The 10,543-nt window shown below is 39.0% G+C and overlaps 1 protein-coding gene across 1 annotated transcript in view; it reads right to left on the bottom strand.

Moving 5' to 3' along the window:
- The window catches only part of RLF (rearranged L-myc fusion), a gene marked incomplete at its 5' end in the record, with an annotated part of 45,776 nt that overhangs the window by 14,706 nt on the left and 20,527 nt on the right, over positions 1–10,543 (bottom strand). The window contains one exon of the mRNA XM_009583119.1: positions 5,182–5,384. Within this exon, the coding sequence (XP_009581414.1) occupies positions 5,182–5,384 (203 nt within the window). The remainder of the gene's footprint in view (positions 1–5,181; positions 5,385–10,543) is intronic.

Here is a 10,543-nt window from a genome sequence, read left to right as displayed (position 1 = left end):
GCAGGAAGAGCAGAAGCAGGTATATTACCCGTTTTCCATACAGGCTTGACACTGGAGTTCATTCAGCAATGTCAACATTTTCTAGGGTCCACTGACTTTTGCTGTTCAACTTGAGACCCATGACTGACCTTTTGCAGCAGGCATTTTTAGAGCAATTCACCAGCTGCAAGTGCTTGCAGATGTGTCAGTTTTGCATTTGAAAAAGAGTAAAATGTAGCAGATTATTTTGGTCAGGGGTTTTGTCACCGATTCACCTCTGGCAAGAGAGAAACCTCAAGAACTGATTTAAGTGACAATGCTTTGCTAACTAAGGGGACAGACATCATTGCTCTTTGCATGTTAGAGACAATAAGCACTTAAAATATCTGCAAATCAAGTGCCACCTCCATCAGGTTGGGGAAGATGGAAAAGCAAGCCCATACCAATGACCACATGAAAGAATTTTTAAGGTGTTCATCACTGCACAGGGGAGAACATGGCTGTTCTAGCTTGCAAATAAAAAAAAAGGATCCTGCTGCATACCATCTCACTCCAACATCCTTTGCTAGCAGTACCTTTCTCATGTTCTCATCTACCTTTGGTTTTTACAGGCACACAGGCTTTCAGCTTGTGTGCTAAGTCTAGTTGAATACATGTCTGATAGCTGGGCAACTCCAGTCTTCTCACAGTATTCTACCACCTCTCTCCATTCAGTTATTCCTATTCTTTATAGATTACAATTTCCATCAGCACATTTTATAAAGCAGATTAGGAAAACAAAGCTAACTGACCCAAACTTTTGTCTTTGATAATTTCCACAATTATACACTGCCATCTCCTCAATACTGCAGCAAACATTCTTAAATAATGCAAGAGGCTGCCTGCCTTTGATACAAGCCTGATCTTCCAGGTCTTGTTTTTTAGAAAAACAAAAATTGTCAGTGCATGTAAGTACAGGATACGTTTCCTCCACAAATCTGAAAACGACGTGGCAGACTATCTGTGATCTACTTGGCCAGGCATCACTTGACAGAGACCATGCTCAGTTTCCCAGTTCCATTAAAGAAACAATCACTGAACAACACTACCATTCTTTTAAAAGCTACAAACTTAAAACCTACTTACTAGGGTTTCTTAGGCTACAGAATGATAAAAACTACATTTTTAATAGCCATCAGTTACTCCTCACTCAGACTCACACTGTAACAAGACCTGGAACTTCTGCTGTGCGCTGGACCAGCAGGAACAGCACAAACATCAGTTCCAGCAACAGGCATGTCTGTGGCACTTGGAGCAGCCTGCAGTCACACAGCACATTGGATTCGCTCTCCTTCTTACATAGAAATTTGATTCTTTTTGGCTAAACCGACTCATATTCAGGACATGAACTACTGAGTAAGCAAGTTTTCAATTCCTGTTTATTTCAAACTTTGTCAATGATCCATCTCATTTCAGACCTTGGTTTTCTGTTGTCCAAATGCACAGCTTGAAATCATCCAACAATATCCAGTCAGTCACTTCAGTGACTAAATGAAAGTGTCTTTACTAATCCTGGAATGCTGACCAGTGCTGTTATTCTGTTCGAAACCCAACAAGACCAACAGCTGAATGAAAGTTCAGAGCCTACAGAATGAACAGTACTAAGCTATTTTAAATTAGAATTGTTGAAAAATGCTGTCATCCTCCCCACATTCCATTAACAAGAAGGATGCCAGTTTACTCCTCAAAGTTATTCCACGTAACATACAACCATGTAAGATTTATCTTGTCTTTGTCTTCCATGTCATTTTAGTTTGAAGTTTTAACATTACAAAAATATTTCATTTTTGTCATCATAAAAATTTCCTACCGCTAACCTAAGCCTTCTACTGTTTTTGTTTGTTTGTTTGTTTTTGTTTTGTTTTGTTTTTTTAGTAGGATATCATGTTAATACTCCTTAAAAAAAAAGGCACCCAATCTGCTTATCTAGGGAGACTTACCCTCCTTTCAGGAGCTACAGATATACCATGAACCGACTAAAAGCAATCCCCCCTAGCTGAGTTGGGACAACATACTCTTGAGTCTGTAAATGCAGGCTACTCTTTTGCAGCATATTACCTTATTTACATTAAATAATGTTGCTACAGCTGCAAGAATTTGGGAGCTGCTGCCTCAAAATTTAATAAAAAAGACATGTTTTATATAAAAAATATTTCATTAAGCATAGACAGTTTGCAGGGCAAGGAAGTTTTGGGTTAAGTTCTTTAATCTTCCAATCAAATTGGAAATTACAGAGGGAAGAGAACACTTGGTTTAACTTGATAATGGAAACAACACCGTAACGAAGAATATTTTTGCAAGCAAACTCATGATAAGCAACTATCCTTCCCCAGTATTTTAACAAGCTTTGTTGTCTTTCCCTCTTGCTCTTTTAAGCATACAACCCAAGAACAATTCTTTATTCTGTAGGCAGTGTCTGGAGAGGGCCTCCAAAAGATGACTGTTCTTAAGCTCCCCAGTTGAATTTTTTATGAATGGGATAAGAGGCATTTGCTTAAATTCAGACTTCCTCAAGTGCTTTACTCTCAGATTTTTGAATGGTCTTTCCCAAAGAAAGTCCAGACTAAAAAAACCCTGGATTGGTTATAAGAAATGGCTATATGGCGCTCAAATGCAACCTAGCAAACAATCACACTGACATTCTAGAGACATGACCAGTTACGATTAAAACAATCAATCTGGCTTTAATTTTAGCTGTTTTTTTTAAATTTGAAAACTCTGTTTTATTGCTACATGTGGCTGACACTTGCCTTGCAGAGAAAGCCATCTTAGACTATGGAACATCTGGGGTTTCATGCTTTTTGCAATAGTAGAGTGTTATTAACTACTTGTTAGCTACTCTGTCGGAGAACCCCTTTAATTAGCATTTTAATTGGTTCAATAAAATTGGCAAATTCAAGCCAAACATTGGAATCAGTAAGTCAGACAGCAATTCTTAGTTCTGTTACTTTTTATGTTTCTCACAGAGCAGCAAAAGATTCTTGTGAACGAATAATTACAAAGTCACATTATTTGTTACATGTATGCCTTAGGATCAATTCAAGGTACCAGAAGGTACCTGGTATGCAAGGGACAACTTTATATATAGTGTATATACACACACACAGTTATAACCATATTACGTATATACACACATACATACGTATATGTATGTACATATGTATATAACATATGTTATTGCCTATAGATATAGATAGAAGTATACTTAGCCTTAAATTTTAGGAGCTCAGCAATTTAACTTCCAAGCCTGACCTAGCCATTCCAATCACTTCCAGTTTCTGGAAAGGGATGACCATACATTGCCTAATCTTCCAAAACAAGTTCTTTCTCTCCAGTCCTCCCCAAGCTATCTTCACTCATATTCACCCTTTTTGTAACACCTACTTTCTTAGCTAAGCCCTGTTCCTCCATCTACCCCATCCCACTCCGAACTTCAAATTTCACTTAATCCTTGTTTCTTTTATTACAGTTAATTCCCTCTTCCACCCGCTGGGTTCTCGGTCATTGCCACCTCTCGTTCTCCAACAGCTGCCATTCTTTGAGCTCTTCATCTTTCATCTTTTTTCTATCTCTTTTCCCACTTGTCATTAGACCTGATAACTTTCTACCTGAGGAAGATGATAGGTAACATGAAGATATAACACAATTCTCGCCTTCTGAAAACAAAGGTGGAAACAAAAGTGTTTTAGAAATCTCAGATTTCAGCAATTCTGTAAAGAGTGCCAACTACACAATACCTGTGACCAAGCATGCAAAGAAACATTACATGCAAATCCTCGTATTGCCAATTATTTGAGTCAACTTTCTGGCACTGTAACACTACCGACTTTACACTCCTTAGAGTGTTGTCTACAGGTCCAGTTAAGTCAATAAACCATACTGTTTTAAGATACAGCTTTGATGCTTAGTGGCTTCACTTTCCATAAAAGATTTAATTAAGTGATTACCATAATTTGATTCAATTCATCAATCTGTGTTCTAGCTTTTATACTTGACTGGCAAGTAAAGACTTGTCTAAGTATCTAGGTAAAACATAGAATCACAGAATCATAAAGGTTGGGAAAGACCTTTAAGATACAGCTACACTTTACAACTCAAGTGAAACTAAAAACTGAACACAATTTAATGTGATTTCTATGCCATTCATCATTAGTAGCCAATCCAATCAAAGAACACGTTGCATATTACCCATTTATCCACAATGCCTCCAGTACGCAGATCGTGTCTGCAGTGAGCTGTTAAAAGCATTCATTGCTCCTACAGTTCAGCAAACAGAGGGGAATATGGCTCAGACTGAAGAGACTGTCTGAGGGTACACCTATCCAATATTTATTTCTCAAAAGAAGTATTTTTAAAGGAATGCTTTTAAAATAGTTTACATGTATAACAAGAAACACTCCAAACAAGTTTGCCACTCACTCAGGAAGTACAGACATCAGAATTGCATTTTTTTTTTAGTATGTGAAGCTTCCCCCAGTTTCACAGAGGCTTACTCGAAATATTCAAGTCTCACATTTAAAACTACACCAAACCCATACAACTCTAACAAGAACAGTGAGATTGATAAAATAACAGATGTGTGAGGGATCAAGAGGCAACAGAGGCAAGAGTTGTATGACTGCTGTTAAGATTGCAATGTGTTAACACAAATCATTGCTATGACTGTTACTGCAAGAGGAAGATTAACTGCCAAAAATGAGTTTAGAGTTCTGGAGCAACAACTCTAAAGGGGTTTTTGTTTGTTTGTATCGTGGGGTTTGTTTGGTTGGTTTGGTTTGAGGGTTGTTTGTTTTGTTTTTTTTTTTTTGAACTTTTCTTTCCTAGGTCAGAACGACTAGAAGAGAAGTAACTGCTCTAGTACTAGTATTTGAGTCAGAAAAGACAGCTTTCCAATTATATTTTGCTTACAAGGGGAACTGAAATGACAAGTTTTATTTTAAGCTTTCAGACGCATCTAACCTCAAATGCAAGCATATAATACATACTTAACTACACCAGCAGTTAATACAAATGTTCTTTCCTACTGCAGTCTGCAATAGATTGTTTCTCTTTTGGAACTCTGCTGCAACAGTTTCACTCTTCAGCTTCAGTTCTTAGTATTGCAGAAATAAATTCTAAAATGCTTGATAAATATACATTAAAAAGGGACTATGGATTACTAACCTCCTTAATGGAGTCTTCATTAGGCAGCATAGAACACACACATGTGATGTAGGCTTGGCGAAAAGATGAAACATTTGCAATTTCTGGAGAATCTGCACACAATTTTGACAAGAAAGTAGCCTGTGGGATGCAGTTTGACTTCATCAAATGTTTTATTCGCATCTGCAGAAAGGAAGGCCCTTCTCGTGTAATCAATTTATTAGCTAGGAAAAGAAAAAAGCCTTTGAGAATACACCAATTTACCGCTGACACTTAACTGAAATTGTCTCACTGCATTCACACTTTATTACAAACTTGTATAACTATGGTCAGCTTTCTTAGGAAACTCTAGGTGTGATAAAAAGTGACAGCAACAAATGGAATACCTTCTCCCAAACAAATTCAGATCAACTGTGTAGGGAGAGAATGTTGGGCTAAAGAAAACAGACACTCCCCCTCCCCCCAACCAAAAGATAGCATCCATTAACACAATAAGGAAGTAGTGGCTACAGCAGTGGCTAAAGGACACTGATCAGACCATGTAACATTTTGAACAAGATACCAGTAGTTTAGCTGAGATTCAAAATCTTCAACTTTTAATTGTAGCTTCACATTCCAAAGAACCGAAAATATTTCAAACAAAGCATTGTGTACTTTTCAACCGGACATTTTTCCACCCAAGTTGTTAAAACCCCATATAATGCCAAAATATAAAAAATAAAGTTGAGGGTGAAAATATTATCTTTGTGGTACTTTGGAAGAACTGTGTTTAAGACACGATAGGCTTATGCTCTAGATCAACCAAATATAACTAACCATTATGAGACTTGATGAACTAATTCAATAGTAAAAATGTAACTTCAGATTATTTTTGTAAGTAGTTAGCAAAATTTACTTGATCTGATTAAAAACCTCAGAGATTTAGTTTGATTCTCTTCCCAGGTACTTATCATAGAATCACAGAATATCTCAAGTTGGAAGGAACCCATAATGATCATCGAGTCCAATTCCCTGCTCCTCGCAGGACTAACTAAAACTAAACCATATGACTAGGAGCATCATCCAGATGCGCCTTGAACTCTGACAAGCTTTGTGCCGTGACCACTTCCCTGGGGAGACTGTTCCAGGGACTGACCACCCTCTCAGTGAAAAGCCTTTTCCTGATGTCCAATTCTGAACTTCCCCTGACGCAGCTTCAATCCATTTCCTCGTGTCCCATCACTGGTCACCAGAGAGAGGAGATCAGCACCTCCCCCTCCGCTGTCCCCCTTGAGGAAGGTGTAGATTGCAATGAGGTCCCCCCTCAGCCTTCTTTTCTCCAAGCTGAACAAACCAAGTGACCTCAGCTGCTCCTCGTAAGTCTTGCCCTCAAAGCCTTTCACCTTCTTCATTGCCCTCCTCTAATAGTTTGATGTCCTTATACTGAGGTGCCAAAACCGGACACAGTACTCTAAGTGGGGCTGCACCAGGGCAGTGTAGAGTGGGACAATCACCTCCCTCGACTGGCTAGCTATGCTGTACTTGATGCACCCCCGGACACGGTTGGCCCCTTTGGCTGCCAGGGCACACTGCTGACTCCTATTCAACTTGCCATCAACCCAAACCCCCAGGTCTCTTTCTGCAGGGCTGCTCTCCAGCCTCTTGTTCCCCAATTTGTAGGTATAACCAGGATTACCCCATTCCAGATGGAGAATCCAGCACTTGCTGCTGTTTAGTTTCACATGGTTGGTAATTGCCCAGCCCTCTAGTCTATCCAAATCTCTCCGTAAGGCCTCTCTACCCTCAAGGGAGTCCACAGCTCCTCCTAATGTAGTATTATTGGCAAACTGCCTTACTGTACATTTGACTCCTGCGTCCAGATCATTTATAAAAACATTAAAGAACATTGGCCCTAAAATTGAGCCCTGGGGAACCCCACTGGTGACTGGCCGCCAGCCTGATGTAACCTCATTTACTATAACTCTTTGAGCCCAACCCATTAGCTAATTGCTCACCCAACGTATTACAGACTTGTCTAGCTGTATGCTGGACATAGCCAGCGGGATACTGTGAGAGACAGCACCAAAAGTTTAGCTAAACTACCTGTACTTTGCCTTAGCTGACAAAATAGTATGCTTCAAGACAGCTATGGTGCTACTTCCAGCTTAACATAAACATTTACAGAAAGGCTTGATACTAGTCTCCAGATTTGTACATATTTCAAAAGACCCTTGAGAATTAAGAAAGAAGAGTCAATACATTCTTATACCGCATGCAATAATACATATCAACCAAGGAACAAACTGTCTGATGATTTGTAGAAGAAATTATGGAAATGCCTGAGACATTCTGATAAAACCTGTGTTCTGCAGCAGCTGTAGTCAACCAGCTATCTGTAAAGCCTGCAAGAGACTCTGGATTAGTCAAATAAGAAAGTTTGCTTTAGAATAACAACTTATTGGAAGAGCCATTGCATAAAAATATTTTCCCTATGTTAGTATCTTATTATTACTATGTGAAATGGGTAGCTAAGAAACCAATAGTATATAAATTTCTGAAAGAAAAGACTGTACGTAATACAAATTACAAAGAAAATTCTCATGCTTTCTGCACTTAAATTATTGTCCGAACAGAAAAAGAACATGTTCTAACAGACACTACGCCAGTTGGGAGAAGGCTTACAATGTGCACCTAAACAGAAAACTCATTTCAGGGGCCAAGTACCTACTACATGCTTGTAGTGAGACTTACTAGTATTCTGCAGAAGTTTGCTTAGTGGCCCATTAGAGGTCATTTTAAGATTCCAGTCTATGATACTGGTTTCCATTTTTCAGAGGAAAAACCTCTGAGCAGTAAACTCTTGACATAGCTGACATTGACACTTCACATTAAAGTAACTTCAACGGAGAAGGTAAAAAAAGTTGGCTGACCAAGAGAGAGTCTGCAGTAAGATCTCCAGTTGCCAGGAAACAAACCTCCTCTCTTTCTTAAAAATTACATCTGTATATAACACTGTGCTTGAAAATTTATCAAGGAAAACTAATAGTGCTTCAATATCCATCCTATTTGATGTAAGAGACTGCTACCACAACAAGGTGGCCAAGAGATCACTGTTAAGGAAGAACTCTAAGAAGGCTTGCTTACTCAACATCAGAACAGTCATCTATCCAGGGGAAGCATACTATTCATGGGCATGTCAGCAACCTTTTTTTGTGTCCAGAAGCACTCAAAGCAGTTCTGTACTCCCTGTTTCTGCAGCTCTTGCCTCACAGAACAATTAAAAATTTTTTTCAGGTCCATGAGAAGAATAAAAGAAATACTAGGAAAAAATAAGATATTCTATTTACCTGCTCCAAGAATTATTTAGATTCCTCTTGTTTCTTATTACACAGCTAGACACGCACTTAGCAATTGCTCAACTGAAGTTTTTACTGACATGTCAGAGCCAAGACATGGGAAGTGTTTTAAGAGTACCTGCAGTTAGCCAGACAAATTCAATGTTTTCAGGTTAACAGTCACACTTTTATCTTTAAGCACAGATGAGAGAAACTTGCTTATGAAATACAAGAGGTGGACTCACTGCTGGTATGGACAAGAGGGTCTCAACTTGCTTCAATCTTTGGGAGTGGCCAGTAAGCATGTGCACCCCCTCCTCTCCCAAGGGTGGAAGGTCTGTGCCCCTGGGCAGATTCCTCCACACCTAAGTGAGTACATATTGAAGTCTGCAAAGGAGGCAAATGACAAACTGAGCTCCTCTGTCATGCAGATGTAAGTGATGAAGGTAGGAGCAAAAATCAGATATCTGACTAGTGATTTATTTCTATCTTAGCACTTAGTTTTCCTCTGAAGTGTTTATTCTTTTCCAGCAGCCTGCCTGCAACAACCTCCCTTTCCCCGAAAGGGGAACAAAAACTCATTTTGCTGCCTGTTCCTCAGAACAGTTGTTTTCCCCTCAGTGAACCTAATTTTGTACTCAATCCTAAATATGGTATGTTTCCAGATTTAGGATTTCCATGCCCATGAACAAATTTTCTTGTTCCTTCTCTTCCTAGACCTCCTGCTGTTGTCTGTTCTGACCCAGTGTTCTACCAGCATCTCAGGACTAAAACAACTTGCTATGAAAATCAATGCAAAGACACCCTGTAACCCTTCCCTCCTCCAAACCCTTTAGAGTAGTAAACAGTCAGTGCAGTTTCAAACTCTACACATATCTAAAGGGCTCTCCATCCCAGGACCAAAAAGTAAGGATAAGAGATTCCCCTCTCACTCAAAACACTTGCAGTATAAGATGAATTTAAGTTATACCACAATATTGTGAATACAGCCTTTATAAAGCATGGATGGCACTAAGGCATGAAAAGACAGTTGATGTCAGTTCCTTTTCAGGGCCAGTGCATTATAAAAATTAAGAACTCTCATCAAGAGAGGCAAGAACATGTCACATTTTCAGGATCTTTGATTCAAGTAAGCATCTGATGATCATTAACATGAAGCACCAGTTCACAAAACAAAGTTCCAGCTGGGCACATTGAGCTCCTCTCACATCTGGCTTACCAGTGGCCCACAACAGCAAAAACTAGGAATGCTTTTCAGACACGCACCACAAAAAGCATGAAATACAAGTATTGAAAGAAACTAAGTTTTAGATGATTGAATAGCATCCATTTACAACAACACTTTAGAAGATACTCTGTGAAACTGTTTTTGTACTGAAGGATAAAATGGCAGTTTGACTAAAACAACTGAAAAACCATTGTGCTAGAGCTCTTTCTGCAGCCCTTACTCAACATGCCTAACAGCAGAACTGTCATCCGTGTTGTGACCTGTAGAAAGTGCATTTTGATTCCTGCTATTTCTATCAAGTGGAGCCTGGTAGTCAGAAAAGAACATCACACAGATCAAACAAGTAAAAGAAGGAAGACAAACGTGGTAACTAATCAGTGACTGATGATCTCCTATGACAGCTACAAGCATTTACTTGATACGATTCTGAAGGTAAAAAAGGATTAAGCTAATCCAGTAGACATCTAGAGATAGTTGCTTAATTCCAGCTCCAACCATGTCCTACACAAGGCCAAAAGAGCTACCCAGACAGACTTTCTGCAAGCCAAACGATATTACAGCATCATCTGACTTCCTGGCACAGAGAAAAGAAGGGACTGAACAAAGAAATGGAAGTAAAACACAACCAACAAGATTTAACTAATCATAATACATGGTATGATACAGCTTCATGGATCAGTTGGTATTTCAGCAATACCTTCTGTAGTCACTGAATTACACTTGCAGATGATGTCAAGAAGATAAACCAGTTACATTAGCAGCACAATTTAGGAGTCAAAAGATTTTCCATGCCATAATTTGTTGGCATAGAGAGCAGGATTTCTTTAAGTCTTCATTCTGC

This window comes from Fulmarus glacialis, unplaced genomic scaffold (genome assembly GCF_000690835.1).
Source record: "Fulmarus glacialis isolate BGI_N327 unplaced genomic scaffold, ASM69083v1 scaffold2538, whole genome shotgun sequence".
In the NCBI taxonomy this organism is placed as follows: Eukaryota; Metazoa; Chordata; class Aves; order Procellariiformes; family Procellariidae; genus Fulmarus; species Fulmarus glacialis.
The sequence above is the reverse complement of the archived record's forward strand: the minus strand, read 5'-3'. Positions and strand labels throughout refer to the sequence as shown.